Raw genomic sequence first — 27,862 nt, 5'->3', positions numbered from 1 at the left:
GGGTGGTGCCTTTTGAAATGGGATTATGGTGTTTCCTGGTTGCCTGTGTCTACTGTGTTGGTATTCTTTCTGTTCAGCCTGTGGATCTGCTGTATGGGGAGGGGGAGGTAGGTGCCTTTAACTATGTTTGGTCAGGATGGAAAATGAGGGGTCAGGAAAGCATGTCAGTAATTACCTTGAACTAGTATCCCCCCACGCAGGTCTCAAGGGATAAAACCAGGGTTTAGCAAGGATTACCTAGTAGTTCTCAATCTGGCTCTTCAATAGAATTTCTGGGAAGTTTTAAAAAAAAATTATGATGCTTTGACCTCATCCTCATAGATTATTGTTTAATTGTTCTAGAGAGGGATCCAGGCAATAGTTATTTTTAAAGTTTCCTAGATGACATCAATATGGAGCCAGAGTTGAAAACCACTGACATGGAGGGAGAATCTCATGTACCACGATTATTTTGAGGGATCCACATTGCATTACTACTCCTCTCATCTGATCCAAATGTCCAGGAGGTAGAGGAGCTTGAGGGAATTAGGGATAATTGCCTGGGCTCACCTGGCAGGGACCTGTCCTGGCAAACACCCATTAGAAAAGTGTCTTTGTCTTAAGAGAGAGAAAGAAGTTGTCTAGGTTCTCGGGGCATGGATTGCCAACTCTCTTGAAATTCACATTCCTTTTGTGTCCTGTGGCCTTTAAAATAAAGTGCAAAACAGGGTATGCAGCATGACTCTCAGCATGCTTTGAGCGTAGTCTTGTAGTCACTTGCCTCCTTGCTTTTTGAATCATGTTCTGTCATGTTCTGCTGGGGTTCCCTTCTGTCCACATTGGTTGCCAGAACAGCCCCCTACTTTCTCCCTTTGTGCTTAAGCTCTTTCCCAGCTTTGCTCCACTTAGTATGGTTTTAGTGCTCTCCCTTTGTTTCCAGATCTGACCTAATCTTGCAGACCCTACTCAAATGCTGGTCTTGCATGGTAGCATCCCAGAGTCACTTCAGCCAAAATCGCTCTCCCTTTAGAAATATCATTCCATTCGCACTCTTTTTTATCATTCTTCTTAAAACACCTCACACTTTTTCTGTTCTGTCTCATTATTTGTATATGAAAGTTTTTTGCCCTTCCAGGTTTTGAAGTTCTTGACTGTGGGATTTGTGTCTGGTGTATTATTATATCCTACACAATGCTCAGCACATGGCCTCCTATGTAGCAGGTATTCAACACATTTGTCAGATTGATTGTAAGAGAGAATCCAGGTGACTGTTGTGTTTGTACACATAATCATGAAAATCACCATAAACTGTTTAAGTAATTCCTAGCTAAATAAATATTAAATTAACTTTTGGAATGACAATTTGACAAAGTTACTGATGTTTCTAAAGGTTACCGTTATGGATACTTGCTTCCCCATCCCACCCCCCATTGTTACTCTGCATCTTTGTCACCTTGGTATACTTCTTTTGTTTTAGAAATTCTAGATTTGATGGGTGGAAAGCAAGGCTTGTTCCCTACTGCAGAAGCTGCAAAGTCCAGATTCTTGCTTTCACTACCTCTCTGCCTGGTAGTATGGACACCTTACCTTGGCTCGGACAATCAGAGTACAAAGTTGGGACTCTGAAGCTGAAACAAGTAATGTAAATTAGCAGGGGCCAGTGGAGAACTCATTCTAGAGGGGCCTGTGGTGGTGTCAGCATCTGATCTCCAGGGCAGTAGGGCAGCATCCTCTAAGGTCCAGTGTGGGTGGGGAGTGGGCACCTGGTCAGATGTTTCTCTGATGTGGTACTGGCTGTGCATCTTTGCCTTTTTATGGACCTGGTTACCCAAATGTCCTGGTAACTCTGTGACCTATTTAATGAGCTATTCAGGATCCTCAGCCAGAGCTTGCTTTGTTACTTTCAACCAAGAACCCTACTGATAACATTAATTTTAATTTTGAAAACTGATGATGCTTTTTAGTAAGTGCCAATGATTTTTGCTAACCATGAACTAACTTCTTTTGTGAATCAATAACATAGGGAAGGTAATTTTAAGTTCGGGAAAAGACCTAATACCTTTGAAAGTTCGTATCTATATTTGCTAATTCTGGGTGGATACATTCTGAAAGTATGCTGTCTTGATAATATTTTAGTGATTATTATTATTTTTTTTTTTGAGGTAGTTTGAGCAAAGAAGATGATATTTCTGCCCGTGAAATGGCCACTTGGAACCATGTCATATCTATTCTCTTCACTGTTGATTCTCTTAACTGCATCAACTTCTTCCTGGTGTCGGGGGACTGAAACTACACCTCCAAAGGCTAGTAATGGAACACCATTTCCTTGGAATAAAATGCGACTTCCCGAGCACATCATCCCAGTTCATTATAATCTCATGATCCACGCAAATCTCACCACTCTGACTTTTGAGGGAACCACAGCAGTAGAAATCACAGTCAACCAGCCTACCAGTGCTATCATCTTGCATAGTAACCACCTGCAAATATCTAAGGCCACCCTCAAGAATGGAGCTGGAGAGAGGCAGTCTGAAGAACCACTGAGAGTCCTGGAATACCCACCTCATGAGCAAATCGCACTTCTGGCTCCCGAGCCTCTGGTTGTTGGGCTCCCATACACAGTTGTCATTGATTATGCTGGCAATCTTTCTGAGAATTTTCATGGATTTTATAAAAGCACCTACAGAACCAAGGAAGGGGAAGTGAGGTATTTTTTTTTTTCTTCTTCTTTTTTTAAGCTTCAACTGCCGCCCACACTACATTATTTCAGATGGATTCTTTTAGAATTCTGTGGGTTGTTCAATTCTTCCTTTGGTTTTCCTTTTGGATCTTCTTTGCGGAGTTAGAAATGGCAATAGTCTATTTTCCTTGTTTTTTCAATCTTTTTTCATTCTGTTTAACCAATTTTCTTGCTTCCAATTCTATCAGAGTAAATACGTATTTGTTTATTTAATTAGATTTCTGGGATGTAATAGACATTTTAATTCTCTTGGTCTATGTATTAGTTTCCTAGGGCTGCTGTAACAAAGTACCATAAACTGGGTGGCTTAAAACACCAGAAATTTATTGTCTAACAGTTCTGGAGGCTTGAAGCCCAGAATGAAGGTGTGAGCAGGCCTATGCTTTCTCTGAGTAGAATTCTCCCTTGCCTCTTCCTAGCTTGTGGTAGCCATTGTTCCTTGGTATTCTTTGCCTTGAAGCTACATCAGTCCAGTCTCTGCCTCTGTTACCACATGGCCATTCTCCAAATTGCCCTCTTCTTATAAGGACCCCAGTTTTATTGGATTAGGGCCCAACCTGATGGCTTCATCTTAGGTTGATTATATCTGCAAAGACCCTGTTTCCCAATATTTCACATTCACAGATACCAGGGATTAAGATTTCAATATATCTTTTTAGAGGACACAATTCAATCCAGAACAAGAAATAGTTTCCATAGAGGAAATACTTTTCTCACAGTGAAAACTTTATTAGGGATCCACACTTGTCTTGCTTTAGTTCTGTTTTTAAGGAGGTAATTTATTTGGGGAGATATTGTACTGAATTTTAAAATATAATTTTATTTGTTAATAGATTATACTACTTATTTTTCTGAGTTCATATTATTTTTTTTTTGAGGTTAAAAAAAGTCACATGCTACCAAAAAGAATTTTTAAAAAATAAAATTTATCCCTGATAGCTTCTCAAGGTAACCACTACTTGTATTTTAGGGGAACATCCTTCTAGACTTCTCTCTGAATATGCATAGTTTATGTAACTGGAGTTGTTAGGTTTTTTGCTTTATAAGAGAGTTTTAAAATATGTTAATGAGATGTTTTACATAAATGACTATCCCTATACATCATTTTAATGACTTTATCAAAATATATGTTCACTGATTTTTTAAAATTAATCCTCCATAGATGGAGATTAGGTTGTTTTCAACTTTTCAGCATCTGCAACACTTGGGCGAACATCTTTGTAAATCATTTCTTTGGAATAAATGCCTAGAAGTAAAATTGCTAAGTCGAAGGGTCTGTAAATAAATATTTGATATCCCTTGACATATTCCTTACCTCTAACCAATTCTGTGTATTTTTGTTATCTTTTTAGAGACAAAAAGCCAACGGATATCTTTCTTTAATTAACATTAATTATTGAGGAAGTTGAGTAGCTTTTTATATATTTACTATTTGTAAAGATTCTTCTTTTGTGAGTTGCCTTTTTATGACCTGTGCCTGCTATTCCACTTGATTGCTGGGTATATTCTTACTCATTTTAAGAGCTCATTATCTGTTAAAGCTATTAACCCTTTGTCAAATAACTTTTGATCAATTTTGCCAGCTTTTTACTTGTATTTTAACTTAGTTTTTGATAGCTTTGTCATAGAAAAGATATTCTTTACTGGTGAAATCTATAAATCTATGGTAGATTTAAGAATTAACACATACACACACACCTATTTTAGAGTCTTTGGCGCTTCATGCTGTATTTTTATTTCACTTGCTATAATTTTAGGATACTTGCATCAACACAGTTTGAACCTACTGCAGCCAGAATGGCCTTTCCCTGCTTTGATGAACCTGCCTTCAAAGCAAGTTTTTCAGTCAAGATCAGAAGGGAGCCAAGGCACTTTGCCATCTCCAATATGCCATTGGTGAGTCTGAACTCCTGTGCATCTACTCACAGGAAAAATCCATTGATTGGCTATGACTTGTATTACCCCAGTGATAGTCAACATTCAGGGCACCTGCTTTGTTTGTTTTATTGCCTGACAAATTGCTAACTTTTCTTTTTCATTTTCAACTCATGCTTTTGTTTCAAGCAACAATTTATTTGTAGTCATAGAAAAAATTATCCCTAAAAACATGCAAAATTTCAGTTATGAGTGACATTGTAGGCCATCAATGCTGATAGGAGGGACTTTTTATAAGGAATTCAGGTCAGGTTTAAATGTGAACACCCTTCACGAAACACTTTCAGCTTCATTTTCTCATATAATCTTTTAAAACGACTTTGAAAAGAAAGCTTTGTCGAATAAGGCCATATTTCTAGTATATAGTGTTTTTTTTTGTTTTATAATTTCTATATACTAATATTAACTATATAATTTAACCATTTGCATGAAATTGGGCAGACAGAAAAAGGAAAAAAGTGATCTTTTCAGAATATTATGGTACTAAAGGTTAAGTAATGATAGGTAGCTCAGTTTCCTTTAAAGAAACCATTGTTCTCCAATTTCAAAGCAGCTGTGGACAGTGTTTCCTCTGAATTTGGTGAGAAGATGACTGTGCCAAATGAATAAAACTCAGTAAATGCCATTATTTTATGATTGCGGTGGCTTAGAAAAAACATCAGCTGAGTTCATTCTGCAATGGAAGCATATCAGCTCTTGAAGCACATGCGTCCTTTGTTCAGAGAGGCTCACTGTGGATGAGGCTCGGGGTGGACTAGGCTTTCCCCAGAGTCCTGAAGGCTGTTCCGCCTCATCCCCGTGCAATATCTTCTCGTGAAGGGACCCAGAGCACTACAGACCGGCCTCTAGTACTTCTCGACCTTTGAAACTCGATATCCCCCACTAAATACCTTAAGGATCCCTTCCTCAAACAAGATTCCAACAGGCCCCCTAGAGGGCCGTCCCCTGTGAAAAGAGTCCTTCTGCAGATTCCTGTCAGACAAGAACTTTTGTCTTCCCACTACCGTATTTATATGTAAAAAGATGAGAAACAATTGCCATTTTGCTAATACAAATCCGAGATAGAGAACAGGCTTTCTTAAATTATGGTTCTCTCCCCCAGTATTATGGTATTGCTTCCCTGGAATGGGAGTAAGTCTGTAATTAGGGAATTACAGTCTTAGGAGAATAAAGGAACAAGGAGAGACTGAGGGAACAAGTTCGGTGGAGAAATTCATAGGCTTGCAGGGGGAAGGCCAGGAGCTCCAGAGGCTTCACGAAGTTACTGGAGTCTAATTCAATGGATATACAGGACGTACTTGTTGAGAATAGGAAAATCTCTAACATAATCTTGCCCCTTGGACAGGAAAGCCCTCACCTTGGCAAAACAGGTGTGGCCTGAACTCAGGCCGCAGACATGGAGTTGAGAGGATGAGCAATGGATTCTCAAAGGATCTTTTTGGAGGCAGAAAAGAAAATATATGATCGGAAGATATAAGTGTTTGGGGCAGGAGTTGATCACACTTAAATTTGAATCAGTTTAATTAGTTTACTTTCCTAATAATTAGCACAACTTCAGGAATGGAAATTTTGGTTAAAGGGGGCAGAGGGCATTTTAAAAAGAAAAGTTAATTTTAGCTCCTTCAAGTGTAAACTCAGGTTGGCTATCAGAGTTAGAGTTTGAATGACCAATGGATCACCAGCTGGTGGGTATTAAGAAGGACCAGGGTACAGAAATAGAGGTGGAAATTAGATTACAAGAAATACGCATGTGTTAACAATGGATCCCCAGGCTAGTTTTGGAGGGTCCTTCCTTAGGGATCCTGCCCCAGTGCCTTATGTTAGCTGAGGTATTGGATTTTCTTCTTTGAGAGCAGACCTCTTAGATTGTACCTCCATCACCACCACCCTACTCTGCAAGGCTGCTTCCTGGTTGAACTTAAAAGCTGATTCCAATGAAGCAAATCAAAGTTCGGAGGAGCTTTGCAGGGTCGGGACCAGGTATGGGTTACTTTCAATTGTTTGGAAAACAGAAGCTCTTTTTAGATTGCATATGGTTACTGCATAATTAAATTAGATATTGCAGTTGCAGATAATTCTCATACTTGTATTTAAGGACAAGTGGACTACATCTTGGCAAAACTAGCAATCTCAGTTTTGCTTTGTCCCATTCATATTCTCCATCCCCATGTACCAAATATGAGTCAGTTTACAGTTATCTGGATTATTTAAAAGAAATTAAGTGGTAATGGTCGCACAACTTTGTGAATATAATAAAAAGCTTGTGAATTGTGTACTTTAAAATGGCGAATTTTATGGTATATGAATTATATCTCAGTAAAAAACAATTGAAGAGTTGGGCCTTGATACCTAAATTACAATCAGATATTGGATAGAGACGTTTTAAAATAATTATACAAATGTCATGCCACATACTTTTAATATTATACCTGGTAGATAGGAAATCTCTATAAAATGTTTTCGATATATTAGATAATTGAATTAGTTGATAATTTAAGTTATTCTAATTTTAGGTTAAATCCGTGATTGTTGCTGAAGGACTCATAGAAGACCATTTTGATGTCACTGTGAAGATGAGCACCTACCTGGTGGCCTTCATTATTTCAGATTTTAAGTCTGTCAGCAAGATGACCAAGAGCGGAGTCAAGGTAAACCTGTGATTGCTATATAGGGTGACCAGCTTATCCTGGTCTGCCTGGAACTGTCCTGGTTTTAAAACTGGAAGTCTATATCCTGGGAACCCCCTCAGTCCCAGGCAAACCAGGATAGTTGGTCATCCTTTTGCCACAGATGCTCATTCATATATACGGTGAGTTTCTAATAATGAAAACACATGGAGAGGCTTGGCCTGGCCTGGGCCATGGTCCTGGCTCCACTACTAACTGGCTTTCTGACCTTGGCCCTGCTCCCTTAGAACTTATTTATACTTCTTTAAAGTATAAATTGGACTAGATCCTGCAGTGGGTTCTGGTCCCAAAGTTGCTTCTGGCTCTGCAATTTGGAAATGAATGCTACTATCTGAGCAGGAGATTTCTGGCTGAAGGAAGAAAGGAAGATAGAGCTGTCTGCTTAGGGTATTAAATGGCTCTGGGGGGAGCCTTTGGGCCAGGAAATACTGGAGAAAAAGATTTCAAGGAGCACTTGTCCCTTGTCTTTGTACCATTGTGTAGTGAGCAACCTATTCACTGTATGCTGTGGGCTGAATGTAAATAAGTCTTTTTGGCGAGTAGGGACAGGACACTTTATTTGAAGATACCTCATTTATTTGTGCTGGTTTTCACTAAGGCCCGAATAGTTAGGGTTTCTATGCTCACTTGCCTTTTGTTCCTGTAGGGCTGAGGCTTCTTATGCTTGTTGAGAGATCTCTACTTGCCTGGGGATTTGAAGGTGGTCCTTGAGGCTTGGATGTAGGGCGTAGTCTAAATTGAGCAGTGAAACTCAGCTAAAACACTCACTCAATTTGCCAACTATTGTGAATCTTTTATGAGTGATTCTTTTTGTAATGTCTTTTTCATACTGTAATATCGAGGTTTATAATAAGAAATACCTATTTGGTCTTCCTCCAGATTTCGGCACAGAGCTAAAACCCTCAGTTTCCTAAGGGAGTGATTAAGGTGTCTCTTGTTATGTCATTAAGGTGATCTTTGGAAAGTCCTTAGGTAACTTAAGGTTGGGGGCTGGTTTCCAGGAACCAACCTTATGATTGGAGAGTTGGAACTTTCAGTCCCACCCCCTTTACCTCTAGCTGACGATTGAGTTCAACCACTAAAGGTCAATGATTTAATCAATCATGCCTGTGTCCATGCCTCCATAAAAACCTAAAAGGATGGTCTGGAGAGCTTCTGTGTTGGTCAGCATGTGGAGGTGCTGCGAGAGTGGTGTACTAGGAGAGGGCACTGAGGCTCTGCTCTCCTTCCCCATATCTTGTCCTATGTATCTCTTCCATGTGGCTGTTACTGAGTTATATCCTTTTATAGTGAACCAATAATCTAGTAAGTAAACCATTTTTCTGAGTTCTGTGAGCTGCTCTAGCAAATTAATCGAACCCAACTAGGGGGTGTTGAAACCTCCAATTTATATTGGCTTAATTCAGAAGCACAGGTGACAACCTGGACTTGCAACTGGCATCTGAAGTGGGGGAGGGGACAGTCTTATAGAACTGAACCCTAACCTGTGGAATCTGAAGCTATTTCCAGTTAGTGCCAGAATTGAGTTAAATTGTAGGGTACCCAGCTGGTGTTGAACTGTTTGATGTGCAGGAACCTCCTTCACACACACCCACATCGGGATTGGGTCCCAGAACCCTTTTACATACTAATGTTTTTGGTCCTTTTATATCTTTAAACATATTAAACATACATTTTATATTCTGTCTAGTAATAGTAATGGCTGAAGTGTTTGTGTATCTGGTTCTAGTCTTTGGTTTCTACTGGCTCTTGGTCGTGGTGTCTTGTTCCTTTGTGTATATTGTGATTTATGTCTGTGAACTTTAGTACCTGAGTTGAAGGTGGATTCTTTCACAGAGAATTTTGTTTGCTCTTGTCAGGTGACTGGGGGCACTTACCAGCCTGGGAACCACTTTACATTATTGGCCAGGTTTTGGACCACCTGGTTATTGTGAGCCCAGCTGCTAAATGGCCTGAAGTTTTACTTTTAGCTACAAATTTTCTGAGGAGGTCTCCCATTCTTTCCCATATGGGACCAAGGTTTGAATAAGATTTTTTCCCTTGCAGTCATTTTGGGGAAGGGGGTGGTTATTTCTAGTTCACCCTTATAGTAAGGGTGTGATCAGTCTTCTATATAGTTGAGAGAGGCCACTGGGATATATGAATAACTTTCTTGTACCTTACTCTCCAGGTTTCTGTGTATGCTGTGCCAGACAAGATAAACCAGGCAGATTATGCACTGGATGCTGCAGTGACTCTTCTAGAATTTTACGAGGATTATTTTAGCATTCCATATCCCTTACCCAAACAAGGTAGAGGTTTTGCACAGATATTATAAATTTTGGTATTTAATGACCCCAGTCATTGATTATATCACCCTAATTGGCATCCCTGTGGTTATCTCAGCAGTACCTTGTCATTAAAATCCTGGCAGGTGTCAACCATTGGGTCAATCCTATTCACCCCTGATTTATACAATAAACTTATGATAGTAAAAGCAGATCTTGATGCAGTTCCTGAGGCACAAGGCATGGAAATAATTTGCCTTTGGACTTTAAAGAGAAACTCAACTATACTGCAATTTTTTTATTATCAGCACATACTTGGTGGGAATATAGATGCTCAATAAATTTTTTTGAATGAATAAATTTACACAGAATAAGAAAATCTGCATTTCTTTCTTATAAGACCCCCTTAAAACTATTGTTTGAAGTTTTTAAGTGAATGGGGGTCTTGGGCATTCAAAGTATGGTGGGTTCTTGAGGCAGTTAAGATTATTCAATCCCAAACTCCTTGTCAGAGTTTGAAATGGAGTCTGGAGACCCAAGTCTGACTTTGTCACACAGTAGCAAAGTGACTGAATGAGTCACCAAGCCCCTTTTCTCCATTGTGAAAGGTTCTTCCTGCCTAGAATTCCATGATTCTGCATAGGCAGCTTAGATTTTCTTTTGATCTCTGTATCTGTTCATTCTGAAAGTTAGTGTGTTTTGGCAATGTGTAGCTTATATTTTTATTGCTTCTTTCCCAAGATCTTGCTGCTATTCCTGACTTTCAGTCTGGTGCTATGGAAAACTGGGGACTGACAACATATAGGGAATCTGCACTATTGTTTGATGCTGAAAAGTCTTCTGCATCCAGTAAGCTTGGCATCACGATGATTGTGTCTCATGAACTCGCCCACCAGGTATAGAGCTCAATCACACTTTTTAAAAAGTGTTGTTTACTGCATCTGTTACCGCTTTTACAGGACGTGTGAGGCTATTCAAATATTTTACTGATGATTTCTACTGTCTTTTTTCTGTAGGGAAAATTATTTCTTTAAACATTAAGTACCATGTTTTATAATGCATGTTGAAAGGTTTTTTTTCTTTTTTACTTTGATAAACTATTATATAAATATATATTGACATCTTTATAACAGATATCACACATAAAAAATGTTTCCTTCTGATGGCCTTATGTTTATGGCCGGGTATGTAATCCAATCTCTATAGACACGTGTGAATAATCTGAGTAATGTTTTCCTTTCAGTGGTTTGGGAATCTGGTCACCATGGAATGGTGGAATGATCTTTGGCTAAACGAAGGATTTGCCAAGTTTATGGAGTTCGTATCTGTCAGTGTGACTCATCCAGAACTGAAAGTTGTAAGAAGTAGTATTTTTTTACATTTTAGGTTAATCCGTTGTTTTATTCAGTGTTGCTGGAAAATATTTACTGATCTTTGATTATAGAATTTGTAGATTAATAACTTCCTTAGGAGTTTAGATGTGAATTGTTTTCAAAATGCTAGAGAACTTTAAAGACATATCTCAAAGGCTAATTTCCAAACTGGATTGTGAATCTATGATTGTTATCAAATTGAGTGTTAAATTTTGTCCTCCCTTAATAATCAGAGAAATAGAAATAATTACAGCCTCTCTGTTCCATATCATTTTCCCAACCTCCAGGCTACTCACTGAAGAAATATTAGGTACAGATTCTTATTATTTCAGTAGAGAATCCTACTTGCCAAATCAAATGGATTATGCTTAATTAGGGTAACTGCTCATTTGATTGTATATGAACCTAGAACCTATATGGGCCACAGATTTAATGCTTTGGAACCTCTACATGTTTACTTTAAAAATCATGTATTTAACTTGTGAAAATCACATGCAGTAAAATTCTAAAAACTGCGTAAACTATGTAAAAAAAAAAACCTTACTATAATGACTTTGATTTATGCATATTCATTTTTTCAACTTTCATCTTCCTGTATGCATAATTGAGTTATATGTACTTATAATGTACATATAATTATTATACTACAATGGATCATAAATATTTTTCTATGTCTCTACATAATCTTTAAAAATGATTATGTAAGTATATTATTCTGTTGAATCATATGCCCTAAACAGGTTATAATTGGAATTTGTTCTTCCATTTTTTTCTTTGACTACACAGTTTTAAAGCTAAATTCCTTTGCTTTAAAATAGTATAAATGATGATTGGCGATGTTGAAATCACTATACATTTTAGTTTCTTGGTTTGTTGCTGTTTATCTATAGGCATAATGGTTTTTAAGTTAATATGAAATTTAAAGTAGTAAATATTTAAGATAAAAGAAACCTAAAATGTTTACCTAAAGTCATTGTTTCTTGGATGCTCTTTAGAAGACAAATTTTATTTCATTATGTAAATTCTATAAATATGGAATACATTGGACCAGAAGTTTGAAGTATAAACATATAACCCTAGATCAAACCTCTATCCTTTCATGTTTTTCATCTAAATATAAATCATATAAATCAAATATAAATATAAATCACTCTTTTTTTGTGTGTCTCAATAGGAAGATTATTTCTTTGGCAAGTGTTTTAATGCAATGGAAGTAGATGCATTGAATTCCTCACACCCTGTGTCCACACCTGTAGAGAATCCTGCTCAGATTCGGGAGATGTTTGATGATGTTTCTTATGAAAAGGTAAAAATGGATTATAAGGGTGCAGTTTGGACACTAAACTTATAAATACTGGGATAGAGAGGTTATAGACAGTGTTGTGGAGTGACTTTCCCTTCATAAGAAGCACCCCAGAAGGAATGCCTTCTATTCTGACCAGTGCTGGCTGGAGTTCACTCATTTAGGTCTAATTTGCAATTTGGCTCATAATCTAAAGTCAATTCTTCATTTACTCTGTCATAAATTGAAAATTCATGCCTACAAGAACCCTGCCTTTTATTTATTGTTCAACAAATCTGTATTGAGCATTGATTTTATACTAGGCAAAAATTCTTGCCCTTGTGTAGCTTATCTTTCAGCGCCTTCAGGAATGGTTTGTATTGTTTAACTTGGGTCCCCAGACCCTGGGCGAAGTCACTGTGGAAAACAGTATGGGGTTCCTCAAAAAATTAAAAATGGAACTATCGTATGTTCCAGCAATTCTACTTCATTTCCAAAGAAAATGAAGACACTAACTCCACATTGCAACGTTACTTACAATAGCCAAGATATGAAAACAACCTAAATGTCCATTGATGGGTGACTGGATAAAGGGTGTATGGTGTGTATATATATGCAATGGAATATTATTCAGCCACAAAGAATGAAGCCTTTCCATTTGTGACAACATGGATGGACTTTGAGGATATTATGCTAAGTGAAATAAGTGAGAGACAAATATTATGATCTCACTTATATGTGGACTATTAAAAAAAATAAGCTCATAGACACAGAACAGATGGGTGGTTGCCAGATGCAGGTCATGGGAGGTAGGCAAAATGGGTGAAGGAAATCAGAAGGTACAAACTCCTACTATAAAAGTCATGGGTTTGTAATGTATAGCATGATGACTAGTTAATGAAGAATGACATGTTTGAAAGTTGCTAAGAGAATAGATCTTAAGGATCTTAAGATCTTATCACAAGGAAAAAATTTGTAAGTATATGTTGACAGATGTGAACTAGACGTATGGTCATCATTTTGCAATAGGTACAAATATTTAATCATGTACACCTGAAACTAATGTTATATGTCAGTTATATCTCAATAAAATGAAAGTATCAATCTTATTAGCAGGTATATGCACTTCCTGTAGACATTCAGGAATCCAGGCTTTGCCTGTCTTGTGACCCCGCCATCCTCTGCAGCCAGAGAGAGAGAGAGACTACCTCTACCCTGAGGGAACCTAAGAAATTCCCCCAGAAAGGAGACTTCAAGTTATATCTTAAAAGATAAATTGAGGATTTCTCAAAAAGAAGTAGGAAGGGATTTCTAGGAAGAGGGAATCATAATTTCTTAGAAAAAGATGATTTAAAAGAAGGTGGTATGTTAAAAGAGGGGAAGAGGGAAAGAGAAAGGAAATTCCTGACGCTTAGAAATTTCTATTTAAATAGAAATTTAAATAGGGGGAAAATATCAAAGAGCAATTTTCTTAACTTTGGACTACTTCATTATGTCACCACTCTGGCCATTGGAGATATATGAATGTGTGACCCACAATCAACAGTAATGAGAGAGGGGAAAAGAGCTCTTAACACTGGAATACAGAATATCTTGCTCCCTTTTTCATTGCTGCTCTTGCCCTCCCAGTCCTCTGTGCTCTAGGCTGCCTGGGCTCCACCATTCCTTAGCCGGTACTCACCGCTGCTTTCACCTCTTCTTGTACCAACTCCCCTGACTCCTGCCCCGGAGTGGCAGTGGGAAAGCCACGTGGTGGTTCAAGGTCCACTCACCTGTGAATAATGGGAGCTGGTAGACAGTGTTAGTTTGTCTCACAGGAAGGCTTGGTTATTGATAGAAAATAGCAGTCCTCAGAGGATTAAGACTAAATAGTCATGTTCTGTCCCCTGGCTCATCAGGACAAAGTTTAACTCACTTTCTCTAGTTGTTTTTAATCGCCATTTAAAATGTTTCACACTAAAAGAATTATTCCACAATAGAGTGTGATGGTTGACTAGATCAAATCTAAGCCATAGCTAATACTTATTTACATTGTCTTTTCAGGGAGCTTGTATTTTGAATATGCTAAGGGATTATCTTGGTGCCGAGGCATTTAAAAATGGTATTATACAGTACCTCCAGAAGTATAGCTATAAAAACACAAAAAACGAGGACCTGTGGAATAGTATGGCAAGTGTGAGTATGTTTTTGTGTATTTCTACGTTTGGAATTGACAGGCTTATGATTTTTTTTCTGCATGGTATTAATCCTTCTGAGAAGAACCATGAATGTTTTCTACAGAATTGAGAGTGATGTATATATTTTTGCTTTTTAGATTTGCCCTACAGATAGCGCACAGAGGATGGATGGCTTTTGCTCTAGAAGTCATCGTTCATCCTTGTCCTCAGTAAGTTTTTCCATCTGTACACATTACCCCTCAGCACATGCTTTTACTCCATAACCTTTGAAGGATGGCTCTGTGCCAGTCTTTCTGAGGTCCTTGATTATATCACTCTCACCCTAGATAAGACTGTGTTTAAACTCTGCCAGACTGACAACCTTTATCAATTTTTCTTAAAAATTATCTACACAAGGGAGCTGCACAGCCTTCTTTGGTAACATGTCTAATTGACACTAGTTTCTTCAGCTTCACTCTCTGTAAAGCAGTGAATTTATGACATGTTTCTGTGGGAGGTTAGGGCTGTATCAGTCGGGGTATGTCAATTGTTTTCATAGCTCTTTATTTGTGAAAAAAAATGACAGTGAGAATTCTTGAGCACTTACTATGTATCAGGCACATACTAAGCACTTATGTGTGTGATCTCCACCACTTTTCACAATAAACCTATGAGTAGGGTACTGTTATCCCTATTTTTACAGATGAGAATGAGAAATCCAAAGGCATATGGTTAGTAAATTTCAGAGTGGGGATATGAATTTAGATCTAACTCGTGTTTTTAATGAATCAGCTGTAAAGAATTCATAACATCTTAGTTACAAAACAGTCTGAGTCTATCTGGATAAATATTTTCATAGGCAGCTAAGGGATTGTCTAAAGATTTAACAGAATTCTATATTTTTCTTGGCTTTTTTTGTTTTTAGAGATGGTTTTATTCAGTAGTTTCTAGGTTTGTTCTCAAGCATATTTCATCCTTTTACTAGTTCTTAAATATTTCCGAAAAGCTTTTTTAGTATCAGACTATATTCTCTTTTGAGTTTGTGACAGTTGAGGGTGGGCCATCTGGGTGTTATCACTTTGGAAGTACAGGCTCATGACTGAACATTTTTTCCCACCTTCCTCGTCTGCGAGCCAGCATAATTACGTAGGTGTTGAACACCTGACCACTTTCCCTTCTCTACTTTCATTCACTCACTCACATGCCTGCTTTGTGCCTGGTGTCAAGCCCAAGGTATGCCCAGTAGAATCAGATGTATCTATTCTCAAGACATACATATGTAGGGGAAGAGAATGGAAAGTAAACAGCCAGTGCTTTAACAGAGAGCATGCTATAGCTGGAGACAGTGGGGAAAGGGAGTAGGGTCAGGAGGGGTTGGGGAGCAGAAGGAGGGATGAGGAAGAGCTTCACAGAGGAGGTTATCAACTGGTAGCAGCTCTATTAGCACAAGGTTGGGTTCTGTCTCATCTTAGAGTTGGGTCTAAGTGGGTCATGCATTTGCCTTTTTCTGTATAAACCAGCACTGGCAGCAGGAAGGCCTTGATGTGAAGACCATGATGAACACCTGGACACTGCAAAAGGGCTTTCCCCTGATAACCATCACAGTAAGAGGGAGGAATGTACACATGAAGCAAGAGCACTATATGAAGGGAGCTGATGACACTACAGAAACTGGGTAATGTTCTTGGAGAAAATCTCATTTTGTTGCCTAGATAACATCTGCATTGTAGGATAAAAACTTATTTTTGAAATAATGCCCTTTAGTTCTGACACATTTCAATCAAATCTATATTCTATAAAGTTGACTTATATACCACCGTCTCCCCAGGAGATTGAAGGTAGCTCTAAACCTTGGTTCATCTCAGTAAAGCTAATGATATATAATTATATTAACATTTTCATGTTTTATAGTTTGATAGGATGGTGATTTCCGGTGACTTGCTTGAAAGCATCTCCAATCTAAGTAATTGCACCTAAATTACAAATAGTACCTGGCATTTGGGTTGGAGCTAGAACAAACATTTAGGTGATTTCTGGGAATTATGGAAGACTTGATTCTCTTCTTTGGAAGTCTAAGTTAAATCCTGAAACTGTTGTCTGCTTAATGCTATGGAAGGACATCACAGGAAATGAGACACTGCAATTTGACCTAGATGGACACTAGTTAAAGATTTTTTTTATTTTGAAATAATTTTAGACTTATGCAAGCAGAGTACAAAGAATTCCCATATATTCTTTATCCAGCTATATGTTGTTTACCACATTTGCTTTATCATTCTTTCTCACCTTCTTTGTATATTGTTCTATGTCTGTATAGATACAGACATAAAATCTAAAATATCAGAGTTCAAAAAAATGCTCTCTTTATATATCTCTACATTTATGCTATATATATATATATTTAACTGAGAGAGAGAGTGTGTGTGTGTGTGTGTATATATATATATATATTTTTTTAACTGTTTGAGAGTGAGTTGTGGAAATGATGTTCCTTTACCCCAAAAATACTTCGCTGTAGTATTTCCTAAAAAATAATATTCACTTACATAAGCATAGCACAATATCAGTTATGAAATGAACTTGATACAATACTGTTATCTGATCTACAAACCTTATTCAGATTTTCCCAACTGTCTTAATAATATATTTATAGCAAAAGAAAAAAATCCTGGTTCGGAATTCAGTATTAGGATCACATTGTATTAATTGTCACATTTCTTTAGTCCTTTTTCCTTGAAACTGCTCCTCAGTCTTTGTCTTTCTTGATCTTGACATTTTTGGCAAAAACAGGCCATTTATTTTGCCGAATGTCCTTTGATTTGGGTTTCAGCTGTTTCTTCATGATCAGGTTCAGATTATGCATCCCAGTAGGAATTCCCTAGAAACTTTATGTTCTTCGTATATGACATTACTAGTGGCCACAATTTTTAAAATAGGCCCTCTGAACCCCAATCAACCAAACACTGTATAGGCTGACAGGGCTCACTTGAGCCCAAATTCCTGGCTCTACTCAAGTAACTCAAGAAGGATGCATAGTACTTGGAAAACAGGCTGGGGATGTTTTAATCGCCTGGCTATTGCAGTTTTGGTACCATTCTTTCTTTAGCTAGTGCCTGACACATGACAGGTGATTTAGTGCCTGCTTGTTAAATTGAATCAACAAATGAACCATTATCCTCTGTTCTTTTAGGTATATGTGGCATGTTCCATTAACGTTCATCACCAGCAAATCAGACTCCACCCATAGATTTTTGCTGAAGACAAAAACAGGTAATTTGTTGGGAAGGTAACTAGGTTAATTTAGGGCAGAACTACAGAAATGTGCAGGATTTAGATACTAAGTTTCTTTGGTTATTTATCTAGGTTAAAATAAAAGAATCGGGCTAGTCTTTATTCTCAGCAAATGCTTAGTTTTCAATTTCCAGTGAAGGATATAGGTTTGAAAATACTGCCTGGTTGCAAAAAAAGGCTAGTTTCTTGCCAGGTAGAGATTAAAACAGTTGAATTATGAAGAGGGAGAGATTACTAGTGAAAATTCTCCATTACTTTGTTAACACCGCTGGGTTATATAGTATGTATGGCCTGGAACGTGGCTGCATTCTTCTCATAGATATCTTAATCTCACAGAATTGATGTCTGAAGCTAGTGTTGGCTTTTGTCTATTGAGAAGCTGTTTTCTGGTTTCTAAAAGAAATGTATTCAATATGAAACTCATTCTAGTATTGAAATTGTTCAGTATTGAACTTGCCTTTTAGTTGTGTGGTCCAGTCTGTGATCAGAAGAGCTTTCATCAGTCAAGAGAAAATGAAGTTATGATTTATTTTATTTGCTCTAGATGTGCTCATCCTCCCAGAAGAGGTGGAATGGATCAAATTTAATGTGGGAATGAATGGCTATTACAGTGTGCATTATGAGGATGATGGATGGGATTCTTTGACTGGCCTTTTAAAAGAAACACACACAGCAATCAGCAGTAATGATCGAGCCAGTCTCATTAACAATGCATTTCAGCTTGTCAGGTAATACAAGCTCCTCAGGGTCTTGGTTTAGTTCTGAAAGCAGGTGTGTTATCACCTGCTTTCTTAATTTCTAAAGATGAAAATTATTGATTGCTAATAAGTCAAAGGGTGTTTTCCCCTAAGTTCTTCTAATAATCCAAGGTTGCTTTAAGCCTTATGGTTAACCTCCTGTCTGTGTTTGCTGGCTAAGGTAAAGGACGGAATCTGTATTTTAATCTTTTCCATTAACAACTCAGATCACACTGAGGCAGAAGTGTAGAAAACCAGGAGACCAATATCCTGGAGGAGCCCCTTGCCTAGTCCCTGGAGCCTGGTCCTACACGTTCTCAGGCCTGCTATAACACATCAGGTTTTTCCCCTGCTGGGTCTTTAACAATCGTGACGCCTTCTCAGAATACCCAGTGGCCCAGGCCCAAGTTGTTTGCATCATCTCTTGACTAAAGGAGGGATTCTCCCCTCCCCCACCCAGATACCAGGACTTCACTGCGTCTTTATGGATTACAGCTCATAAAATTTGGCCCAACCAAATGACCTTTTCATTGTTGAGCATAGTGTTCACTCTAATTTTTGCCCCATGGCGATGGTTTTTAAGGAAATGGTAGACAAGCCTAAAACTCACAACTTCTTTAGCTTTTAGGCAGAACTGAAGTCCTAAGGGGAATCACTCAGGTGGGAAGGAATAATTTATAATTTTCATCATACCCTATGTCCTTCTGCTCCAAATGTTGCATTCGTCCTTTTCTGGGTCTTTTTGAGGTTACCAAAAGTAATGGGGGATAAAGACAGGGATTGCCTAGCTATTTCTTCATGCCTAAAACTATTCCCCTCCATAGCATACTAGTGCTCAAATCTTAGAGGGTTTTGTGTTTACTTATATAAGCATATGCCCTACCACTGAGCCTTTTAATACCAACCTTCTATAATGAAGAGTTTATATCTAAATTCAGTTTCTTTTTGGAATGGAGAAGAGTATGTATTGATCCCAGGGACTCATACTGTTGACCAAGTGGCAATCTGTCTTACCAGGCTTCCTGAAAGATCTTTGATAAAAATCCCCATCTTACTCTGGAAGTTCAGCACACAGTCCAGCATTTCATAGGACAGACACTGACATGCTTCCGTTTTGTCTTAACCACAAGTTAGCCCTAGCTGTTTGAGAAACTTCCTCCACTGTTGTGTTATTATTCATGACAGAAAAGATACTAATATAATTATTTATAAGGGACATTTATATCTGATTGAATTTTTTGCTGGAAGGTTGTTAAAATGTCTTTTGAAACAAAAAGTTTTGCTGAATTTTTTTTTAAACTACTAACCATGGTGTCTCCTGATCAGCATTGGAAAGCTGCCAATTGAAAAAGCCTTGGATTTAACCTTGTACTTGAAACATGAAACTGAAATTATGCCCGTGTTCCAAGGTTTGGATGAGCTGATACCTATGTATAAGTTAATGGAGAAAAGAGATATGAATGAAGTGGAAACTCAATTCAAGGTAAAAGCCTGAAATAAATTGAGTAGTTACGTAAGTGATTTGCTTTGTGTGGATGTGGAAAAGAGTTCTTATCATTGTGTGCATATATATGTCTTGATATATATTAAAGTAAATCAAAATTAACTCAGTATTCGGATTGACTAGCAAAGATTTTGGTTTCATTTTGGCACTAAAAATAGGTACAGCACTATGAGATTTAATTTTCATGGATGTTATTCCCTTTTTAATGTAGATCCTTTATTTTATTTCTGTATTATGATGATTGCTATTAAGATTTTCTGAGACTCAGGTGCTTGAAGAAGCAGCACAAAACTTATTTTTGGCAAGATGTGATAAAGTCCTGTTGTATAATTTTTTCTAAAAATGTAATCATATAAACTGTCTCTTTTAGTTTGTTTTAAAAGTGGCAGTTTATCTTGATTTTAAGTAGATAAAGACAAATTTATACAAGATTGTTGTGTAAACACTAAAATATTATTTCTTGTTTTTGACTCCTTTTATAATTAAATATAAACAGAACTGCATGGTTTTAAAAATAAGCATTACATTAAGCTTTAAAAAATATTCCCCATTGCTTGAGGGTATATTGGATTAGATTTAACATAAGAGATGTCCTGTGACAGTACCGGTGACACATGTGGCTTTCCCTCAGGCCTTTCTCATCAGGCTGCTGAGGAACCTCATTGATAAACAGACTTGGACTGACGATGGCTCAGTCTCAGAGAGAATGCTGCGGAGTCAGCTCCTCCTCCTTGCCTGTGTGCGCAGGTATCAGCCCTGCGTGCAAAGGGCAGAAGGCTATTTCAGAGAGTGGAAGGAAGCCAATGGAAATTTGAGGTCTGTCCTTACCAAACTACCAGTTTGTTCATGTAATGGGTATCTTTTCTATATTCCATAATCAGTACTAAATGTTGTGAGAAAAAAAGAATAGACAAGACTCTCCTGCTGCTCTTTTTGGGAAAATAAAATTTTAAGATATATCTATGTATCTCTCACCTTGTTTTAAGAAATGCCAGGAAGGAACTTCTATACACAGAAGCCAAATATCTGGAGAATTACAATGGAATTAGAATAATTCCCATTTTGTATAGCCAAGGATAAAAAACCTTATCAGAACTGAGACAGCCCGATTGGACAGGAACAGAAGCAACGCATCTCACAGTGGTCTCCAGAGTCCTTGACAGAGAGTGCACAGTATTTGCCGACATGGTCTAAGCAAAGTAGGATCTTCCTATAGCTGGAATTTTAATTCTTGCTATACTTAATTCTTTTTATATTTGGGGCTTAAATCTCATTTTTTTTTTTTTGAGAGGGAAATCTTTATTGTTTTCTGTATAAAAATGTCCATCAGATGGAGATCAAAGGGGTTGGAGGCAGAAACAGCAAGGTGGGCAGCCCCAGCAGCCTTTCAACCCTCTCTCACGCAGGCTTTTCTCAGTCCCAGGTGATACACAGGTCCAGGGTAAACAGCAAGTAGGGTTAGAGGTGGAAGGCTCTAGGATATACTAAGCCAACAGTATACATGCTTCTATTTAAAGAAGTGCTGACAAACGGTGGTCCTACTGGATTCTTGACTTCTGTTCATGAACTACTTTTTGAGTCTAGTTTAAATTTTTTCTTTTGGCTTAAAAAGTGACTGCCTATTGAGTCACCTAGCATCATTAAAGTATGTTAGATACTTAGGTATTTATAAAAGTGGCATTTCACATTACATTTGTGAGACTGCTACTTACAACCTAGTTTCTAGGTTGTAAGTTACTTTCTCTTCTTTCATAAAGTGTAACAAGGAAAGATGTTATTTTTGTTTCTATTTCTAGGTATATTTCTCTGATCATGGGGTCAGTTTATCAGTTCATAACTGGTCACCATTCTGCACCAAACACACTTCCTTTTTCTCAGATTCTTACCACGTGTGTTCTTTTTCACAGACTGCCCAGTGATGTGACCTTGGCAGTGTTTGCTGTGGGGGCCCAGACCTCTGAAGGATGGGATTTTCTTTATAAGAAATATCAGTCTTCTTTGTCCAATACAGAGAAAAACCAAATTGAATTTGCCCTCTGTAGTAGCCAAAATAAGGAAAAGCTTCAGTGGTGAGTAATTCACTCATGTTCACGTGGCCAAGAAGAATTAAATTAGCTCAGGTCCTTACAGCATCTGTCCTGACCAGGAATTGCCTATTCTCCTGGGCACACATGAGTATGATAATTAGGAGGAAGCAGGTGTTAGGAAAAACATTTAAAGGAGTATATATATGTGTATTTTTTAAATAACACATTTAGAAATATATAGTAAATATACCCTTTTAAGCTATGCTTATGAGCAAATGAGAGAATATATGAGAATGGGTATTATAAATACTATATGTTAGTTTTTATTTTGTAGCTATAACGAGTTTATCAGGGCTCTGGTTACCTATTTATCTTTTTTGTGTTTGTTATTGGCAAATTAACTTTTTTTTTTTTCAGAGATAATTTTATTGAAATCATTCATAACTTTTTCAGGGCCTGTTCATTGCTAACGTTTCTTCTTTTATTATTTTAGGCTACTAGACCAAAGTTTTAAGGGAGATATAATAAAAACTCAAGAGTTTCCAGGTATTCTTAGATTTATTGGTAGAAACCCAGTGGGATATCCACTGGCCTGGCAGTTTCTGAGGGAAAACTGGAATAAACTTGTAGAAAAGTAAGTAGTGCCAAAAATTGTGCTATGACTGGAAAAGTTCTTTAATCTTGCTTTGTTTTTGCTTTGTTTGTAAAACAACAGTAATAGTCTTAAAGGGATTTTTTGATTGAAGAAAGGTAGAGCTACTTAAAATATGCATAGAAAATATAAACTTCTAATTCATTGCTAGCTAATAAAGCTGGATAGTCAAGTTTCCCATTCAAACTGGAACAGTCCTTTTCCTGCACGCACTGACCCAGTTGAAGCCTCCCTCCTCAGCACGTTCACTTGTTTGCACCTGCCCTTGTCTAACTCTGGTAGCATTACTTCTTCTATCTCTCTCTCTTTTTGGGGGGAGGTGGGGTACTTTACCTTTTATTTAGCTATTGGTATATATTTTTTGCAAGTAGATCTTAACCCATTGAAGGGTGAGCATCATGTCTGTGTTTTTCATGCCTAACCAGTTTTTAGTTAAATGCTGTAACATATGTGAGGTACTTAAAAATATCTTAAAAGAATAAATATTTCACAATGTATTTTGACAATTTCCGTTTCTAGGTTTGAACTTGGCTCACCTTCCATAGCCTACATGGTAATAGGAACAACAAATCAATTCTCCACAAGAGCACGGCTTGAAGAGGTAAAGAAAAAGCTTTTTAAACTTAAGTGATAATTAGCTAATAAATATGGGATAGACAAAATAAGGGTGTGATGAGTTAGAGAGACAGGTTTTGTCACTTAGTAGATATTCTTTTTGGATGCTATATGGTGTTTTGACATAAATGAAAATCAGTTACAAATGAACAAGTGAAAACTGTGCCTTTTCCCAAACACATTAAGAAGTCTTAGCCTTACTATTAAAAATTTTAAGGCTTAAAATTACTTGAAACACTTAGTCTCTGTTTTCGGATGGTAAAAGTGATCTTAAAGGGTATAAATAACTGAAGTGATCATCTCCCTATTGTAAAAGAGGCAGGTCTGGGATCTAGTTCTCCACTCTGTAAGTTCATGATTTCCTGCACTTGTTTATATGCCATCTACTTTCAGAAAGAATTTTAGGCAACTTATTAGGTCCATGTATAAAAGAAATGTTAAAGAACAAAAAGCTGCATAATGGAAAGAGGTAACCGTATTAAGGATTTATGCTGAGGATAATTTATTGCAATTGTACCCTAAATTTATCACAACTTCCTAGCAGTCAAAGAAAAATGAGAAAACAGTATGATTTATTCTCATTGTCTGGTAAGAGGGAACCATGGAACATATAAGTTTTCCATAAAAGTAGACTTTTCTCCAAGTCTTAAGTTCTGAAGAATTTGATGTATGGATAGTTGTTTTGTGTCCCTTCTATAATATTTTCTATAGTAAAGTTGTAGAACAAATCTACATTGCTTAAAAATATGTTGCAGTTAGATAAAAACCGAGAGCCTAATATCTTTTAGAAATAGTTCCATTGTATAGTCACACCATAATCTAGCTTAATATAGGGAGAGTGCTTTGAAAATGCAAAAATATCACATCCCCTAGCTTTAGTCCAGTTTTCAGTAGCCTCACCCAGGCTTGTGAAATTAACATGCACATTATATTTCAGGCTTGAGCTCCAGCGAGGTCTATAGCAGAGGCATTCTCTGTGATGACAGTCATAGGCTGTGACTAGTTAGACAGCTGTCGATAGACCAGCAAAACATTTCCTTCATTCACTTGTTCATTCGTTTTCTCATTAATTCATTCGAGATGTTACATTCTTACGATATGGCAGGCATGGTTTTAAGTTCTGAGCTATGAGGACGAACAGAATAGACAAAGCGCCTGCCCTGTCGTTTCTACCAATAAATCTAAGAATCAGACAGTTACAAACAATCTATGTCAGGTTGAAGACTGAATAAAGCAAGGATGAGAGTGACTGGGGTAGGGAATGGTGCTGTTTTATAGGAAGGTTAAGGGACATCTGAGCAGGTAGTAAAGGACATGCACATATCTAGGAGGAAAGTGTTGTGTACACAGGAAACATCAGGAGCAAAAACCCTGAGGCAAGGCATAGAAATGAAAGAGCCTGAGATATTGTCATAATAGATCACACCCTACTGACATTTAAAACATAGGAGCCAACCTGAGCTCTTCCTTCCCCTCTCATCTAATTCATCCTTAAGTCCTATTGGCTCTGTCTCTGGCATATGTATCTGCCCCTTACTCCATTCAAGCCTTTGCTATTTTTAGCTTGGTCTCTGGTGATAGCCTCCTAACTGGCCTCCCTCCTATCACTTTGCCATTAACTAAACCATTTTCCACATTTAGAACTGAAAATCAGCCCATGACTGACCCTCTTCTTGAAACCCTGACTAATGCTCTTGCAATAAATTTCAAACCTCTCCTTCCCATGTGCACAAGCCTGATGACCTGACTCCTGCCCACCTCTCGGGCCAATTCTCGCTTGCTCTCCTTGTTCACTCTCACAACACTCCAGCCACTCAGCCTCCTCCTGGTTCTGGGCCACCAGCTGTTTCTCCTGACCCTAAGCCTAAGCTTCTGACAGGCTTGTTCTTTTCCCCAGCTTTCCACTGGAAAGGCTCATTTTTTCCTTTAGGGGCTCCAGCTCAAGTATCAGCTTCCTGACCATTCTGTCTAAAGTAAGCCACCCCGCCCTCCTCAGTTACTGTCATAGACCCAGTTTATTTTCTTCACAGCAATAGTAAACTATTGTTACAGTAAACTATTGTTACTATAAACTATTGTTACTATAAACTATAGTTTAGTTTAGTTATTGGTAGAAACTATAGTTTATAGTAACAATAGTTTATAGTAACAATAGTTTACTGCTTGTCTCCCCAGGTAGACTTTAAGCTCCATGAGGATAGGGTGGTTGCCTGATTCACTGCCTCATCCTCAGTTCTAGCATGGTAATTAGGGGAAAGGGATGAATAAATACCAGAGGAAATATTCATGAATAAATGGATGAGGCTGAGTCCCTGATACATGCAGGGTTTTAGGTTTTAACCTTACCTGTGTTACATAACTACAGCCTCACCATTGCTCTGACCCTTGTTTAACAAATGAGGTGACTGAGTCCCAGAGAAATTGAATCCTTTGTTCAAGGTCAGATAAGTTAGTGGGATAAACTTGTTTTTCTATCTCTATGGCCTGCTGTTTACTGCACAGGAAATGTTCTCGAGGCAGGTTTGAATCAAATTCTCTGACGAGATGCAGCATTTCCCAAGGCAGATGGAAGAGAGAATTTTGGGTCAGGAAAAATGTAAAGGCAAGGGTTAACAGCTGGCTTTGTTACAGCTCTTACAGGTCAGTTTTTAGTGGTACCATCATGACAGGCTCCTTCAGGATTAAGTAATTTGACCAACTGGCAAAATTACTGATGTGGCCTGACTGTCGAAGAGCACCCAGAGCGATTTTTAATTGAATATAAATCTTGAGTTCTGAGAGTATGAAAGAGTAGTTTGAGCTACAACTTAAGGCAAGACAGCGAAGTAGAATAAGTGTGTTCTAGGTTGCTATAGCGGGCGTGCCTCCAGCTCATTGCACTGAGAAGTTTAAAACAACCTTGCATTATTTAAAATTGGAATTTGATCTTCCAAAAACCCATTCTTACCCTATTATTTCCAAACTCATAACATGAATTCTGACATGGATTTTTCAGGAATTAACTCTCTGGAATCTATGCTGCATTAATACTACATCTTGGCCTAGACTTGCTTCCTGTCTACAAAATCAAAAGTTGATGGATTAATGCTGTGAAAATTTATGGGCAAAGGTTAAGAACCCTTTAAGGTGAAACAGAATAGCACAATGATCAATGCTATGGCAAAGCTAGCCTATCCCTCATGCGAGCTTAAAGGGGCTAAGATACCCAGCCAAAACAACAACAAAAATATTTTCAAGGAGATAGCCGAGAGTCTCTTATCTCTCTAAAACCATGGGGAATTTTGTGTGGATTTTATCTGGAGGGAACAACACATGAAGTGTGGTTTAGGATAACAAAAGCTTGGCAAAGTTTGGCGTATTACCACTGTAACTTGCTAAGAACCCCATTCCCCACAGTGTTTCTATCACAACACACAGGCCAGGCCCACAGAGAAAGACTGTGCTTATGTGGTTGAAACTGTTTTGCTTGGCAAAGATGATGCTCTGCACATTCTGCTCTTAGATGTCATGTTGAAAAAAGTTTAAGTTTGCATCTGTGTATATAACAGACATTAGACACACTCAATTAAACCTTAATTATAAAATGGTAAACAGTGAAGTCTTTTAGAATCTGGCAACTGTGAATGAATACAAAAACTACAAAGAGAAAACAAAACTTGACATCATGAGGCATGAGCTCATTTCACGTAGCTTAAGTTTGTGTACATAATCGTATCCAGACACCTGGCGCTGCCTTCTATATAGAATTTTGACAAATACTGGAATTTTGGCTTCAGTTTTAACTAGCCTGAACTTCTATTTGTGTAACATAATAAAGCAAAATTTTAAAAACCCAATTTTTCCTCACAAGGTAAAAGGATTCTTCAGCTCTTTGAAAGAAAATGGTTCTCAGCTCCGTTGTGTCCAACAAACAATTGAAACCATTGAGGAAAACATACGTTGGATGGATAAGAATTTTGATAAAATCAGACTGTGGCTCCAAAACCAAGAGCCTGAACTGCTGTAACAATTCGTTCCTTGCCGGTTCCTGTGATCTCTAATTGCCAAAATTTTGTCAGATGTGAATATTTTCAAACTAGAGATGGCTGTTTTGGCTTCTGCTGAAGATACTTCCTCCTTCAACGCCTTATCCATCTGATTAGTCCTATCACGAGTTTCATTTACAGGTGTTGCCCCACAGTGTAAACCCAAGGTGGCATCCCCACTGTGGAGGAATACAGTACCTTATTCTCATTTTATATTTTATACTTAAACCCCACAGTCTCCAGACCGCTCTTCCCCACGTGTTTGTCATTCATAAGCTCTTTTGTCCTCCCTCTCGGAACACTTTGAACAGTGGAGACTACTGAACAGTGAGTGACCACCCAGATCAGTGACTAAGCTGGAACAAGCCTGGTCTGCTTTCTTACTTGTAGGGCCACATCATCAGGCTTTCCTGCCCTCTTGGTCGGTCTTGCAGGAAGGCAGATGGAGCTGGGGTGGAAGTAAGAGGAGGTGAGGTGTTTATTTCCCTAGTTCCCTCGCAGGTCCCCTCAGACTGGCTTCTACTGAAGGTCTCAGCTCTGAGGGGAGTGGCCTTCTTGTCCATGCGTTTTCCATCTCTACATCGTAGTAATT

The 27,862-nt window shown here is 37.9% G+C and overlaps 1 protein-coding gene across 3 annotated transcripts in view; it reads left to right on the top strand.

The window, feature by feature from the left end:
- The window catches only part of ERAP1 (endoplasmic reticulum aminopeptidase 1), a 33,778-nt gene that overhangs the window by 3,698 nt on the left and 2,218 nt on the right, over positions 1–27,862 (top strand). For 2 of the 3 annotated variants that reach the window (XM_023523487.1, XM_011378369.2), the window contains exons 2-19: positions 2,146–2,686; positions 4,477–4,615; positions 7,168–7,302; positions 9,512–9,632; positions 10,350–10,504; positions 10,852–10,965; positions 12,156–12,287; positions 14,307–14,438; positions 14,578–14,649; positions 15,940–16,094; positions 17,610–17,689; positions 18,255–18,438; positions 19,774–19,930; positions 20,583–20,767; positions 21,859–22,020; positions 22,472–22,612; positions 23,150–23,231; positions 27,096–27,542. In XM_023523487.1, coding sequence (XP_023379255.1) covers positions 2,160–2,686; positions 4,477–4,615; positions 7,168–7,302; positions 9,512–9,632; positions 10,350–10,504; positions 10,852–10,965; positions 12,156–12,287; positions 14,307–14,438; positions 14,578–14,649; positions 15,940–16,094; positions 17,610–17,689; positions 18,255–18,438; positions 19,774–19,930; positions 20,583–20,767; positions 21,859–22,020; positions 22,472–22,612; positions 23,150–23,231; positions 27,096–27,251 — 2,829 coding nt within the window. In that variant the 5' untranslated portion in view covers positions 2,146–2,159 and the 3' untranslated portion in view covers positions 27,252–27,542. Of the gene's footprint in view, positions 1–2,145; positions 2,687–4,476; positions 4,616–7,167; positions 7,303–9,511; positions 9,633–10,349; positions 10,505–10,851; positions 10,966–12,155; positions 12,288–14,306; positions 14,439–14,577; positions 14,650–15,939; positions 16,095–17,609; positions 17,690–18,254; positions 18,439–19,773; positions 19,931–20,582; positions 20,768–21,858; positions 22,021–22,471; positions 22,613–23,149; positions 23,232–27,095; positions 27,543–27,862 lie in introns of those variants that run through there. The other variant, XM_011378361.2, reaches the window with a different exon arrangement.

This window comes from Pteropus vampyrus, unplaced genomic scaffold (genome assembly GCF_000151845.1).
Source record: "Pteropus vampyrus isolate Shadow unplaced genomic scaffold, Pvam_2.0 Scaffold11, whole genome shotgun sequence".
Lineage (NCBI taxonomy): Eukaryota > Metazoa > Chordata > Mammalia > Chiroptera > Pteropodidae > Pteropus > Pteropus vampyrus.
This window is presented reverse-complemented; position numbering and strand designations above follow the sequence as displayed.